Source organism: Pipra filicauda, unplaced genomic scaffold (genome assembly GCF_003945595.2).
Source record: "Pipra filicauda isolate LSUMZ 115617 unplaced genomic scaffold, ASM394559v2 scaffold455_size529941_pilon, whole genome shotgun sequence".
NCBI lineage: Eukaryota > Metazoa > Chordata > Aves > Passeriformes > Pipridae > Pipra > Pipra filicauda.
This window is the reverse complement of record NW_024104593.1, coordinates 220,004-236,462: the sequence shown is the minus strand read 5'-3', so window position 1 is coordinate 236,462 and position 16,459 is coordinate 220,004. Positions and strand designations below refer to the sequence as shown.

At 38.9% G+C, this 16,459-nt stretch overlaps 1 protein-coding gene across 1 annotated transcript in view; it reads left to right on the top strand.

Annotated features, from left to right (window-relative positions):
* ADAMTSL1 (ADAMTS like 1) overlaps positions 1–16,459 on the top strand; it is a 387,380-nt gene that overhangs the window by 238,145 nt on the left and 132,776 nt on the right. The window contains exon 8 of the mRNA XM_039385969.1: positions 12,024–12,150. Coding sequence (XP_039241903.1) covers positions 12,024–12,150 — 127 coding nt within the window. The remainder of the gene's footprint in view (positions 1–12,023; positions 12,151–16,459) is intronic.

Below are 16,459 nucleotides of genomic sequence, written 5' to 3'. Positions count from 1 at the left end.
TAGAGGAGTGTCGATAACACACCCATGTTTTGACTATTGCTGAGGACAGCACTGTAACATTCCTTCTTCAGTCGAGGGCGAGATCCTGGGAGGGGACACAAGTAGGCCAGCTGACCCACACTGACCAAGGGGATATTCCAGACCATATGACGACAACCCAGATATAAAAGCTGAGGCAAGGAGCAGGACCGGAGGCATTCATTGTCTCTGATGGCTGCCTGCCGTGCTGGAGCCCTGCTTCTCAGAGAAGTGGCCAACCATCGCTGCTGATGGGAAGTAGAGATTAACTGCGAGCTTCTGCTTCGTGCGCACACACGCTGCTTTTGCTTTCTTTTTTGCATAAATATAAACTGCCTTATCGCAACCCACGCTTTGTGTTGTTTTCTTTTCCTACCTTAGTCTCTCCCCTGTCTGGCTGGGAAGGGGAAGGGATAGAGCAGTTGGGTGGCCACCCGGTGTTCAGCCAAGGTGAACCCACCACACAGGCACTGATCTCTTCTCTGTGGTGACCAGTGACAGAAAATAAGGAAACAGCATGAAGCTGAGTCAGGGACGTTTCGGTTGGATATCAAGAAAATGTTTTTCACCCAGGGTGTGGCTGAGCATTTGAACGGGCTCCCCAGGGAAGTGGCCACAGCACCAAGTCTGACAAAGTTTAAGATGCTTTTGAACAATGCTCTAAGACACATGGTATGACTCTTGGGGTGCCCTGCACAGGGCCAGCAGTTGGACCTGATGATCCTTGTGGGTCTCTTCCAACTCAGCATATTCTATTATTCTATGACAAAAGGTTCTTTGCAGTAATTGCTCTACGTTGGAGATAAAGAGATATATTTTCTGAATTGCTCAGAGTAAAACTACTGAAAGCATCTTTAAGTTTACCATCCTACTGGCTTACATTGATCCAAGTGTTATGGCAACAAAGAAGGAATTGAATGTTGTTCAGATAGAGCATTTTATGAAACATATAATTATGTCTATTCAGTTACAGTCTATACAAGAATTAGTTGCAACCGGACTTGTCTGTATCTATTTCGTATTGGCCTCTTTAGCCACCACTGTGCTTGTAGCAAATGTGGGTAGAGCCCTTCCCAAATCTTCGTTCACAAAGCCTAGCCATGAATGAATGAATGAATACAAGAATTAGTAAGAGTTAAGATCAGTGTATGCTTACGTAGGCATAGAGCATTTTTCCCAGTGGTTCAAACAACAGTGTCAATTTTCTTAACTAACCACAGGGATATAGTTCTTAGTGTGCAAGATTTGGGTCAGCCCATGGCCTGTTGTGTGCTCACAAGCTGTTCTTCAGGCTATTAATGGCAGAAATGAAGGGTTAGTTGTATTGCCTTCTGTGTGCCTTGGTGCTCACTCCTGATTTAAAGGTGATGGTTTTCACTGTCATTGGTAAGTACACATTTGTTAAAGAGGTACAGTATTTGGAAATTAGAAGATCCCTCTCTCATTTTTATCCCTTCATTTTTCATATTGTTTGAAGGTTTAGAATTACCAGTACCTTAGTGACATATTTATGAGTTTTTGTTTAATTATTACTTTTTGAGCTGAAGACTTTGTTTTGCGTACTGGCCACCTGTTAAAGTCAGAAGAGACTTCTGATTGTAAGCAGGGCAAGCAAAGCCAATTTTGTGAGTAGAATGAGCTGTATCCCTGGATCTTTGATTCAACAAAGAGTATGGTTAGAGATTCTTAAAAAGATGTTTAACTTTTATTTACAGAGATAGCATACTGGAGAAGTTATGCAGTAGCTTATTCAGATATACTTCATGGCATAGGGCAGTACATATGGCTGTGATAGTTCAGGAATCATGCAAGCTGCATGCATCTTGTCTCTCTCCATAGTATATAAACATAAATTTCTCTTCCATGAAGAGATGGTTAATATCTTGCCTTTGTTCTTTGTGTTAAACACCTAAAAAATTAATGGGAATTAACTTCTAAGTATTATTTTTTCTTTCTGTAGTTTTACTCTTAAATCCATAGTGACACAGACTGAACAATGGAATTTTTCAAAAAAAGCTTTGTATGTAATGTCTTTTACTTCCTTCCAGTTGTCTTGTTCCTCCTAAATATTTTAAATTCCTTTCTATATGGTTATCTGTGTTATTTGGGTCCCTTCCACTTCCTCCTATTTTAGAAGAAATACAGATTACTTCTCAGATGTGATTTTTGGGTCTTGTTTTGAGCATACCTCAGGTTATAGTATGGTCCACTGATATATTATAACTAGCCTGAACCACCATGCTGAAGTTAATAGAATGCACCTAAGGAGAAACAGTGCTTTAATGTTCCACATTGGGAAATGTCTTTGTGGATAGAATTAATAGGTATGCAGAGCACAACATGTTTAAAACTTCAAATTTCTAGTTTCATTTTCCCTGTTTCCAAAATCAATTAAATTAAATCCTTTTCTGGGTTTTTGAGGTTATTCTGCATACTGCACTTTGGGTTACAAAGTTGCAGTGCGTTGGGTTGACCCTGGCTGGTTGCAGGCAGCCACCAAAGGCATTCTGTCACTCCCGTCTGTAACCGGACAGAGGAGAGAAAATGTAACTGAATGCTCATGGTTTGAAAAACCAGATCTAATCCTAATTGCATAAGTGTCATTACTATTATTGGTGTTGTTTTTATTGAAGACCATAAAATTATTTCATATATATGGTGGAATAACAGAAGGAATCATGTTATAGGTCCAAGTCCAGGATTAGATCCAATGATTAAAAAGCTGGTAATTTGTAAGAATACTGTTAAGTAAGTTTGTTACTACAGAAATGCTGTTTAGGATTGAAAACAGCCTTTTGTTTCTTCTCACAAAACTGTCCATCATTCTCCATTACATTATTTTAATTTTACAGGTTGTTGGTTACAGAGAGCTGCATTCCAGAAATGGTTATCTTATACTATTTATGACAGTATTAAACAGTTTTTTACAGATCTACTTTCAAATACTACTGGAGGTAGATTAAAAATTTCTGATTTGTTGATTCCTAACACTTTTTTAAGCTAAGGTGCACAGTTAGTTCAAGACAGCTAACAAGATTAGTTTCTTTAGTTACCTCTAGTTGGTCAAAAGTTGGACTTGATGATCTTGGAGTCTTTTTTTGATTCTCTGTCCTGCCCGTGGCAGTGGGGTTGAACTAAATGACCTTTAAAGGTTCCTTCCAAACCAAATTATTCCATAATTCTATTCTCTGATTCTATTTACACCAGTACTTAAATGGCTAGATATGTGTATGTGTGCTTCTAATTTTTTTCATCAGAGACACAGGTTACACAGACTGGAGCATAATGTCAGAAGAGTAAAAAAAATCTGCTCTACTTTAAATAGACTGTGCTATATTTCCTTAGTATCATGACTTAAAGAAGGAGAATTTCTCCTTTCCATATATGAAGTGTTGCTGCATGCATCCTTTCCAGTTTCCAGCTCAACCCAAAATCAGAGCTGATCAGGATAATACTGTCACTTAACACCATGTGTTTGGTATGTGGATATTGCTCATTAGCATAGTAAACCTGCTTGAGGCAGGTAAAATAAGGTTAGGTGGTCACCTCAGCAGGCTCTTGAAGACTCATGAATCTGCCTTAGACCTCAGCTATCCAAATGGGATGCACTTAGGGCATAGCTGCAGGAATTTGCACCTGGGCCCGTGACTGCTTCTAGTCATTCCTTAGCTTGGGATCTGATTTCTTTTCATGCCTTCCTCAGACCTTTCAAGTCAACTCCAGTTTTGAGAAAGGAGAAGGCCAGGAGTTTGTCCCACCCTGTGTGAAGCCCTGGAAGAAAATGGCCCTGCAACATTCATTGCTCTGATATTAGAGACTGTTCTCTTTATACTTAGTACTAGTAACACTGGGGATCATGTTCTGCTTTTTACAAGATGCCTTTTTTCTGCACATTGACATGTTATGTAACTGTGAAAACTCTGAGACAGTAACTTACAGAAGGAAATTTTTACCTGTGTTACCTGTATTGCTGTCTTACATTCACACAAGAGGACAGAAAGTGCCTATCATTTGCCTGTTTGATGACAAAGTATAGAAATGAATGGTCTTTGTTCCATTAATTCTCTACAAACAGGCATCATTTGCGTTTCCACCAGCCTGTATTCATTTTTAGAGGCATTCAATCCCCCTTGACAGCTTTCAGTAATAATCTTTTTTTATGCCAAGACTATGACAGCAGTCAGGTTAAAAAAAAAAAAAAAAGGAAAGCATTTGAGGAAAAAAGTCTAGGTATTTACTTAGTGCTGTGATTTCTGTTTCATGTAGTTCAGCTATTTCTGGCTCCTGTTTGTAGCTGTTCGCTTGAGTTTGTTTGTTTTTTTTCCTGAGCTGTAGAAACACCAGAAGAAAAATGCAAAAATTGTAATAATAAGTGTATTATTTAGGCAAAAGGAGGCAATTTAAGAGTCCATTTTTCCTCAGACACCTAGAAGACATTATAGCAGGATCTTCTAAGGATCACTTCTAAGTTGTCTTTCAGTTTAGACAGACCTTTTGATGTTAGAATTATAAAGGTTTTTAAGTTTATGATATCTGCATTAAGCTCCTAGGCCTAAATGCTCAAAATTCATTTTTTTCTCTTTTTTTTTTCTTTTTTTTTAAATAGTCCATAGAAACATAGATGTCTTCTGTGGAGATAACACTTCAGAAAATACTGAATTCTTAATTTCTTATGGTCAGGTGCTTTTGAACTGTGCCAGGCTGAACAGCTGAACTGCTGTTTGAATGTTTTGTCTATTACACTCTATCCTCATCTACCTCATGTTCTGTTGAGAGCAAATCTTAGTTTTGTTTTCTTGTTGATGAGTATCAGTTTTTCTGAGACGAAACAAGGTGCTTTTCCCCCGGCATGACATCCTTCCAGCACACTGACAGGAGTGGGATGGAGAACCTAATGATTCATAAGAGTAATATCAATATGTTTAAATTGCTATCATCATGCCAGATAACAACATTTCTGTGGCAGTGAGCAGCAAGTAAATGTTTCTCTGTGTGTTTGTGAAAGAATCTTCATTTGCATTATTAGAACTCCACTCCCCTGCCCTGAGCTATCAGTTTTCCACTTCATGGTCCAACAGAGATTGGCACCACTGCAGAGATACTTTGTTCTAGCAGAAACAATACGTGCTGGTAATCTCAAGCAGACCAACTTTTTCTACTGTGCGTTTATCTTTGACCAGCAGTACTTAGAGCACCTCCCTTTGCTGGGGTGGCAGGGAGGGAGGGAGGAACATTGTAATTTGGAGGCTTAGCAAAAATAAGAAATTCAAAAGAGCAGCTTGGAGACTTCTGAGGGTTCTCCTAGGGTTACTAGGAAGTTATCCCTGTCCATATATTTCCTTAGCACAGCTAAAAGCTGAAGTTGTGTAGAGTGGTGCAGAGGGTTTAGTGCTGTATGAAGACGGCAAGGTGTCTTCACTGGCTGGGCAATTTCAAGAGTCCCCAGCAAAACAGATGTGTGCTTCTCACTGAAGATGTTGGTGAGAGTTCCAGTTACTGTGAAGACCCAGGACAGGGAGGCTGCAGGCATATTTTAGCTAATTTCCTTTGTCATCCCATAGACATGAGATGTCTCATAGACCCTACATGCAGTCCTCTTACACACTGAGCAGCAGGCTGGAATACCACATAGACTAAGTGGTTTCATCAGTGACTTGGGGACATGTAGCCTCTCTCAAGTATTTGAACTGTGAGTGATGTCTGTTCCTTGGTAACACAGATTATGTGATTGCCTGAAGCACTAGAAAGTCTCTGCTGGCGCACACAAAGCGCTGCAGCTGGATCCCTGTTGATCCAGCCAACAGAGGACAGACTCCTGCCAACAAAAGAAGCCTGTACACTCAACAGCAGAGAGGTCTGAGTAACAATTTCAAATGTGTCATGAAGTCACCAAACTGACAAAGGATCACAGTCAAATAAAATGTGTCACAAGTGCCAATTAAATGCCTTTACAAGTCAGTGTTTCATGGTCTAGGAGACAACAATAAGTCCAGAGGGCAGACTTCATTGAATTTACTCTTGGTTTCTCAAGCACATTGCTACAAGGAAGCTGAGGGAAAGCTGCCTTGATGAATTTTGTCTTATAATGGCCTTTGCAGTCACCTTCTGGTGTAGTATTTTAATCTTCTTCAAAAGTTGACAAATCCTTCCCATGGAAATGCGAAGCTGTTCAGACAATAGGTATGATCCTTTTGGAGAAAAGCAAGCATTTCAGTAATGCATGCAATAGTCTTGATCTTGGTTTAAAAATAGTAATAGCAGAGAGCTCTGGCTAGCTGAGAGTGCTCTGCTGATGGGACACATATAAAGCAGGATCTGCAAATTGGTTCCAGTGGAACAGTGATAGGTAAGGCAACAAGCAGCAACAAATCACTGAGCTGCCCAGTCACGTTCCACATATCGGAAGGTATATCTTAAAGATGTCACATCAGTGATTGTATTTAACAATTTGGCTACTGATCAGTAATTGAAGTTTGTTTACACTGCCTGAACAGTTGCAAGGTATGTTTGGCTCAAGTGCCAAACACGTACATAGATTGCATATCACTGGGCCTGCTGTTACCACCGCAGTTACAAGTTGCCTTGCCATTGTGAAAATCATCTTATGATATTCATTTGTAGTTGGATTGTGGTGTAGTTGCAACTAAATTCCTGGGAACCTGTGGGAATCCTGCACAGTGCCTTGGTGCTGTGCAAGACTGCCTGTCACAGGATAATGTTGGCAGGCTGTGCCAGAAAAATGCTGGGGCTGCAAACTGCCATCTTACGGTGTTGGTGGTCTGAAGGGCAGATACCACTTTGTCAGGGGCTGCAAATCCCTGTGTCACAGACACCAGCCCAGATCCAGTTTGCTGTATAGGTTCAAGCTTGTTCTCTCCACAATAATTTAAAGAGTAGAGCAGCTCTTCGTCCTGATTGTAAAACAGGATTTTGAACCCAGTCGAAATGGGGGATCTGATCCAGAACTGTCCTCAGCTGAGCAGTGACAATCAACACAAGTCCCAGATTGAGCCCCACGTTAGTATCTATGTGAAGGGCAACTTTGTTTTCCTCGGATTCTCAGAACTTCTTGTGTTTGAACTGCAGAAATGCCCTTTGGAAAACAGAAAAATTTATTTATAACTGGATAGATTTGCAAGCTTGCTTTATTACATTATTTCCTGCCCAGGGTTTCTTAATACTGAATAGAAATTATTATGAAAACTTCTTACTTCAGGGCATTTCCAGGCTAGCAAGGCTGGAACAGAACCTGTCATTGCTGGTCCAGTTTTATTTCTGGAAAGATTGCTAAACTGAGCCAGAGATTAAGTCCACAAGGGGAACGCATGCATAAAACTCGTGCACGCACTCAGTGAGCAAGTTCCAACTCTGCTGTGGGAGTTTCAGCCTAATGCCTTTAAACTATACACAAGCAATTCATCTTCTAACTTGATGATCATCTATTTTCTTGCAGTGCCTGTAAAACTTATTTTGCTAAAGTGTATCAGTCATGCTAATGCGTATCTTTTTTTCTGTTTCTCCAGCCAGAGGCTGTCAGTGGAGTAAAACGGCAGGGGAGAGGAGGGGAAGGAGAATCAAACTCAGCATGAAGTATGAGACTTCAGCCTAAAATGTAATATGGAATCTTTACCTCTGAGCAGAACTCTGGTACCTTATGCCAGAAAACAATACAGGCTCAGCCAGCTAGGGATTAGGTGTTATTATTCTGGCTTTTTGTTGCTGGACTTTTCAAGCTAAACCCATAAGGAGAATAAAAATCAGCTCACTTTAGGGTTGGTAAAGAAGAGCTGGGCAGGGAGTTGATGCTCACCTGTGATTTCCTTACTCTAATACTACATGGCTGACATCTTCATATACTGAGAGACCTCCAGAGCTCTGCATAATCTGCCTTTACTGCTTTAAGGGCATTTCACCACAATAGCAATGAGCTTCATAGAAGCACCTTTAAAAATGTACAAGAAATTCATCCAAAGCTTATCAAATCTATAAGTACATGTTCTTGATTTTAATGCAGTTTGGATTTGATTGTCAGGGAACTTAACAGAGCTGCTTCTGATATTTTGTGTGGTAACAATCTGCAGTTCAAGCCTCTGACCACACTTCAGCAATTTGAAACTCAGAAAATTTCAGTGTGGAAAGTCTGTGCTTCGTTACCCTACTTCAAGGGGAGGAAGCTTAAAATATAATAGAAATGAGTATGAAAGCTGCTTACGTCAGAACATTTCCATGCATAATTTGTTGCAGTAATCCATTTTCATTCCTGGTGGGGGCTTCCTTCTCAGACCTTTATGGATTAAAAAAGACTTCATCTGTCTAAATCCCCCAGGGTGTATTACGATGAGGACTAGAATGCATTGGAAAATAAAGTTTCAATCCCACAGAAACTTAAGGATTTCAACATTGGGTCCAGTTTCAAACCAAGACAAAGAGTTGACATTTCAAAGCTTTTCAGAGAGTGAAATATTCCCCAGACCTCTGATTCAAATATGCCAGCATTTTGTTTCAAACTGTGTCCATCAAACCATTATTCTGAGCTGTATATTAGAGGTGCAATATCCTTATTGTCTCCTTTGCCTACCAAGCTGATCAAGCAGTACCTTCCATGGTGCTTATTTTTGTGACGAGGTCCTCAGCCACCTCTAGTTGGATGAGTATGCCTGTAGGTCAGTGTCTTGGCAAGCTTTTCAGGCTCTGCAGCCCAAGTGAATCTACTTTTCCTGTTTGCTGGCCTCTCCTACTGTTGCGTCTTTGGCATCTCTGATAACAGCCATTTTAAAACTTCCCCTTTGTGTTTTGTTCATGTTACGGGTGGATGCTAAAACAAACAATTCTGCCTTCCTGTTCCTTGCTAACTCTCTGCAGACTTCTGAGGGAGTAGTGACATATTTTCACCCATTCCATAGTCTTTTTCAGTGAGTTGTCTGCAGCCTTGATGGAGTGTGAAAATAATGTTATGGAAATGACGTATTCTCGTGTCCACTCAGCCAAACCTATGTTTCTTGTGCTCAGAGAGACAAAAGTTATTATTCTCATGAACTGTGTATTTTTTTGAGGAGCACTTTAATATTTCCTTTTCGTATCTTTTGCTTTCATAAGAGTCCAGCTTATATAATATTTTCATGTAAGAGCTACTAAAAAGTGACATAACAGATATGGAGTAGTGGTTTTCATTTTAAAGCATCAATGACTCTATTGCAAACACTAGCAACCTTTTAACTGCATATAATTATGTTTAATAGATGGAAGAAAGATTTCCCTAGGTAGTGATGGGAGAAAAAAGAAATGAAAAAAGCAGTGAACTTGGGAATGTTTTTTATTTCAGGCATTAGTTAATCACTCATAAGGGTTTTTAGTGAAAATTTTATACATATTCCCAGAGCTCTGTGTGTCTATTGAGACAGATAATATAACAGAGTAAACAAAAAGCTCTGCAGAAACCTTGGGGAGAAATAGGAAATTAATTTAGGGTCATCAAGAATTTTAATAGCATTAAATTATCTGAGACACTACCAATTACAGGAAGGTTAATATACATATTGTATATACCACAGAAGAGTTTGTATTCACAGAGGTCTCCATAGTTCCACTTTGCTCATACTTCCATTTGAAATACAGCATTTCAGCAGAAAAAAATATTTTTATGCTATACACAAACTTCAGTATAACTTCCTTTCACACCTGAGATTTTCCTGGTAGTTTCCTCTACAAGTTGTGACCTAGCTCCAGATTGCTCAATTTGTAAATTAACTTCAGTCAGGGTACAGCTCATGGCAACATGTGAGATTCATAAGTCAAAAATGCTTTAAAGTAGTTAATGTTGTTTTTTAAAATTGGTTAACTCATACCTGGTTTTAAGATTCAGTCAATTTCACATCCAAGCAGTTCATATATTCTATTCAAAATAGACAAAGGGATAAAGATTTGTGTAATACTCTAAATTGAAGTTTATAAACTATTGAGTATAAAATATATTATGAGCAGATATTGAAAGGGAATTCTAACCTTTCTTCTGTTGTCTGGGTTCCCCAGCAGGACCCTTCTCACTGTGAGTGCTAGCAATCTCTAATGCATTACAAGGAAATTAATCTGATTTGTAGGCATTGTGTCATACAGTTTTCAGATCATGCAAGTTATTCATTTTACCATCTTGTCTACACAGAGGTATTCTTGGAAATTAAAGCATAGCAGCCTACATTCAGCTCCTTTAGGGATATTCTTCTTCAGAAAAACAGTAGACTTAAATCTTACATGACATCATGGTTACAATTTATATATCTGTACTTGGAAGTTCTCTATGGAGTAGTCACAGTCAAGATAGTCAAGACACGCTTTACTTTGCTTCAGCTTTCTAACCATTATTTGTCTTGGTGTTTCTGATGTGTTAAAATGTATCTTACAGTCTTGGTATGACTAGGTTTTCAAGGAAATGTATCATTTACGTGTGGCTTTTACTCCATTGGACTTCAAATAATTCTCTTGGAGACATCATAATATAATGCGTAAGTATAGAAGGCTTGACCCAGTTCTGATCTGGAAGATCAGTTGAAGTAATCTGATGACAGCTTTCAGATAGCCTGAACTAAATCTGTAATGATTTAAATTAAATTAATTATACTCTCAGTGTGACAGATATGACCAAAGAAACAGTTATTGTGCCACTGCTAAAGTGATGATGTTAGAAATGGAAATTGAATTGCTAAAAGTAAATACTGGTTATTAATCAAAGTCTGCATTTTCATAGGCAAATGAAGAGATCATGTCAAAATGAAAAGTACTTTTTACCCTCGCAGAGATCTGTAGTTCTGCACACTCAGATTTGCATAAATAATATTAGTCTGAGTGTTTAAGTGGGCAAGTTACATATACAGCTTTTTGAATCTTGCTGATAAGTGCTCTTATAATTTTCTGTTATAATTTTCAAGGACCCAGCTGTCTGATTTAACTGAAACTCAGTGATGCAGGGAAATTCAAAGCTGAAACAAGAACTTTATGTAAAATTCCTTGTGTTTATATATACTCTCTGTTTGGCTAAGAGCCTTAGCACAAACTCATAAGAAGTTATATACAATTTTTTTTTATTGCTTACTCTGCATGCCAGAATGCTAGAAGGCTTTTCATTTTCTAGTACTTATAAAGATAGTTATAACACTCTGTAAGGACTTTCGTAATTTTTAGGGTTTCAATTATTTATGTGCAAAATTCATAACTTGGATGCAGAACTCCAAAGTGCCAGCAATAGGCCTAGACTAACACTGTGTTAAATAAATTTGCATTCCATTAGGTAATTTTAAATGTACTTAATTATAAATTTATATTTTATTCTCCTGGGAATTATAGGGGGTTTCACAAACTGAGAAACCTAGCTTATGTATACAACTTCTAAAATTTTGAACCAAACAATTCACATATAGGCATAAAAGCAATTTCAGAGCAGGTAACTGCATTTCTGACTCTCAGTTCTTTTGCTGCAATCATTCACTCCTTCTTTATCAGATCTTTTATAATGTCTGAACACAGGCATTGACAGTGTGGAATGGGATTATTGTCAAACATAATTAAAACCACATGGTTTTCCCAGCTGCATAGCAGGTAAAATTTCACTGAGCCATGTTACCATTGATCTACATTGCTCTTTACTTTTATCTATCTGTCTGCTTACTATCTGTCTTTTTATCTGTTTCAGGCATTTTTCTTTGTGAAAATGAAATTTCTGATAGGACTCTGACCAATAAATGTTCACAATGCCCTGAAATAGCAACCTCCAACAATACTCTTTTCTTCCTCTGGACTGGAAAAGCCATTGAGTACTAACCTGTTCACTACCTCATGCCTGACCTTAGTGCTAACTTCCAGCCAGATTTCCTTAGTCTCTTTCATTGCTAAGGTACTTTGTGGCCCTCTAGAGTTGCTGAGAAAGAAATTTAGTGGTAATTAGTTGCAGAGATGGATCAAGCAGTCAGTTGGCAGGTGCTCACATTGAAATGCACATCTTCCTTTCTTGCCAGATTGTTGGCTGTGACCACCAGCTGGGAAGCACTGTCAAGGAAGATAATTGTGGGGTCTGCAATGGAGATGGGTCCACCTGCCGGCTGGTTCGAGGCCAGTATAAGTCCCAGCTCTCAGCAAATAAACGTAAGCTGTTCCTTCTGGTAAAGTGCCATCTTCCCTCTTAGAGATGTACTCATTTCTTGCAAGCTAGATTTCACCCCACTCTTTCTCAGGCATCTGAATGATCATGGTCAGTCTGGTTGTCTCTACAGGTTCTTGCCTCTTGGGTTAAAGCAGTCTTGCTTGGACTACTGGTCTCGTTGTGGGGGTGGGCAGAGGACTGTGGAAAGGTGTCACCAGTATATTCCCCATCTCAGCTAGCTAGTTGCTTGGGAGGAACAGGAGAACTAGAAGAGCCTCTCTGGCTGTGATAGCTGGCTAGGCATAGGACTTAGTCCACACTGCTCTGAACAGAGTGATTTATGCTGCTACGCAGCAGAGAAGAACCCCAAGGGCTTGGTGGTGCCAACCTGGCACAGTGCTCTCTCCAAGACCTATGCTCACAGCCTGTGTACCTGCATGTTGAGCATGGTGACTCAGTTCTGTGGTGGACTGAGGAACCTAAGTTGTCAGAAAGTGCCTACATGGATGTGAGAGAGGCCTACAGACAAACATGGCCTGTCCTGCACGCTGAGCCAGCTTCAACCCAGAGTGGTAAAGTAGCATTAGTGTGCCCCAGTGACAGGATTAGTTTATCCTAGGTCCCAGACATGCTTTTCAGCTTTGTTACAGCACCATAGGTGGAGCTGTAAAAGCTTTGGGATGAGAGATAGGGCGTGTTTGGTCAGTTTGCAGGAAGGATTAAAATGTAAATGTATTTTCATGTCCGTGTAGGCACACATGTGCTAGCATGCAAAGCTACCCCCAGCCTTAGAGTTCAATCAGACCAGCTCTACCATTCTGGAGCACTTTTCCCAGTGTTGAATAGCACATGACCTCAAAGATTCAAATAGCAGTGTAATATCTGCCGAAGACAGCGTGTGTATATTCCTATATAGAACATTCAGCTTCTGTGAGGAGCAGTGAGAGGTACTTTTTACGAAAGCTTCTCTCTGTGAAAGAATAACTGCTTCACTGTGGAGCACAGTACACAGAGCAGTAGTTAGCACAGTGCACCTCTGGCTCTGGGTTTGCTAACTAAGAGGGAGAGAGTAGGAGAAAAAAAAAGGGAAGGAAGAAAGGAAGGATTTTGTATAATCCTCGTAACAGTTCTATTGCTGAAGCAGAATTGCACACTAGAGGGCAAAGGAAATAATTCACAAAGATTTAGAAATGGCATTTCACCTCATTGCTACCTGCTTCTGCAATGTGCAGGAACAGATTTGGAAATCTCCAGCCTACTTGAGACATCGTAATGTTTGTTAACTTTTTTGGCAAATGTCTCTTCCTATAGGAGAAATTCATTGGTTTGCAGTTGCTTTGGGTAAAAGGTGCTCATTTCTCCTTTTCTGAGGATAAAGGCACTAATATATTATGCACAGTACTAAAATGTTGAAAAAAATAAGAGTCCCTGGTCCCAGTGATTTGCTATTAAACATAAAGAATGTTATGTAGGTAGTAGAGCAGTAGCAGAGAGCATAGTCTTAGAATGAGGCAAATGTGAAAAAAATATTAGAGAATGGATTTTTCAGACACATTTGCCACAAATAATTGTTATTCAGAGCTGAAGTAGATAATCATAGATTTTGTATGTACTCTGCATAAACCATGGGGCATTATTCCATTCCCTGCTGTAAACATACATGTTGTTATGCAACACTATGAATTTTGAATGTATCAAAAGAAAGTCTTCTTTTAAATCGGATTTTTACAATTCTAAAGACACAGTTAAGGATCACCTTTGAATGTGTGAATTAATATGAATTCTTTCTGAGGTTTGCTTCCAAATGTTGTATGGAAATGTTGTGAAAATTTGAGATTTTAAATGTTAAAAACCAAAAATGTTAAAAATGTTAATTTTCTGCATTTATCCTCCCTGACACCATTAGCACTTTGTGTCAGCATCTTGCTTATTTGTCACTATAAACACTTGCTACAGAAATAGCTCCCTCACTATTTATAGGGCTAGTATACATCTCTCAGTGGCCTCAGAAACAGAAACATAGCAGGGCAGGAGGTAATGTGGCCTTGAATTCTCACCTACATTTTTATGAAAAAGAAAGCACCTGTGTCTATACTTTTTTAAGAATAATAATAAAAAAGCTACAAAAACCTTCATTTCAGAAATATTCATTTCCCTACTAAGGCTGGCGGTTCAGTCTTTCTAAGTCTGCATCTTTCTCCTTTTTTTTAATAATATCTTCTTTAGGAAAGAGTGTATGTCCTTCCTGTGGAGATAAACTACGTTTAAGCAGGCTTCTTTGTATTCCTTAAGAAGCTAGAGAGTTGATCCTATAAGCTGTGAGTGAAATTTGCCAGTAACCTTGTGCAATATTATATTTAGAGTATTTCTCTAAAGAGAGGTTGATGTCTACTAGTGGAGTAGATTACTTTTAAAAGAGAATTGTAGAAATTGTTACACTGAGGTAGTCTGGATACTTACATAATTAGTCTTGCCATAGTTGCTAAAAACAGATTCAGTTCCAGATTTCCGTTAAATATCAATAGTAATGAGGAAATAGAAAGAACTCCATTTTTCATCCTGAGAACTGAGAGACCACTTGGACAAAATCCAAACTAAAAATCCAAAACTACAAGAAACTGATCTCTCATGGGAATCTGATGTATGCACATGACATTTAACTTCTGCCTAAATCCTTGGACATTCTTCACAGCCCTGAGCCACTGTCCTTTCAGTTATCTGGGACTCTCCCTTGCTTCTCTGTGCCTGGTCTCTGGAGAAAACCAACCACCTGTTAATGCACTTTGTGTTTTCCTTCAAGTGTTCCACACAGCTGCTCCACAATCTGCCTCTTTGCTTATTGTTAGAGGGAGCTGTGACTAAATATTACCATGCTTACTTTCACATGTCTCTTCACACGAAATGTCTCCTTCTTATCATTGTTTCCTGCAGGAAATTATCCTTCAGTTCCCACTCTTTCTGATTTGTGAAAGCAAGAAGCACAGTGATAAGCATAAATCTCACTGAGCTTTGCATTTCACATAAAGCATGCTAGGATTTCAAATGGAGATCAACTGCAAGATCAGGTGAAATATAGTCCTAGCGATATCCTGGGGCAGAAGAGCCATGCTGAAAACATAAGCTCATATGATCTGTCCAGTTTTTCGGTGACATATCAGTGAGTTGTTAACTCTCCAGCACAGAGCTTGTAACCGAGAGACAGTCAAATATCACAGTGGCATGGAACTGTACTTGTAAAAAGGCCATTATTTTTTTCTTTTTTTTTTTTCTAAATTGACATAATGGTTTTCCCAGACTCATTCCAATAAATGTTACATATATATATATTTATATACAACAAAATGATATGTCATACTGTAGTAATAGTTGTGCTTTCAGAAGAATTCGTAATGGGAAAGCTAGAAACTTGTTTTCACTTAGGAAGTCTTGCAAAATGCCTTCCCAAGAGGGTTGGATTTATTTTCATTCCCTTCTGCGGTCCAGATGGGTTTGCAGAGAGAGCTGTGTTATCTCTCTCTGCTATGCTGGAGATAGATAACCCTAGCAGAAATATACAGAGGCCTTGGGAAGGCAGGGGAGAAACAGAGAGGATACTAAAGACCCTGGAGAGGGTGGGAACTTGCCTTTTTCTCCCTGAGGCCCGGTGCTTCTATAGCACTGTGAAGTATTTGTAAGTTTTTCATGCTCTGGCCTTCTAAATAAACTTTTGAATTATTTCCACTGTCTTGGCATTTCTGGGGATACCTGTGTGTCTTACTTTACAATACTCATGTATTTTGTTCCCCAAAATGGATAAAATGTGTTTATTCTACTGGTTATCTTGAATATGAGTGCCAGAATGGTACCAATAAAATCAGTACTAGAATATCAATATTTAGTGGATTTTTTAGAACTTGAATATTTATCTTTTCAAATAGAAAATTTGAATTCTGCATCGAGATTAAAGATTTCTACCTTTGCTAATCAATATCATAGATGTGTATGAGCAGAATATGTGTTGAGTAGAGTTTAGTCCTAGTGTTACAAAAGATGTAGAAGACACTGAAATTCTTGGATTGTTTAAGGAAAGATATCAGATCAGATCTTGAAAAGTGGAACATGGTTCTATCAGATCTTGAACATGGAACATGGCCTGAGACCTTGAACAGGCTTTATGTCCGTGAAATTCTTGTGGCACTCAGAGTGACTGATTATATTTGCCCCCTCCCTTTGGGATATTAAGAGGCCACAACAGTATGAATATTTCATACCATAAAGCTCTCCAATAGAAGAGTGTCAGGAATTCCTATGATGCATTACACAATTTAAAAT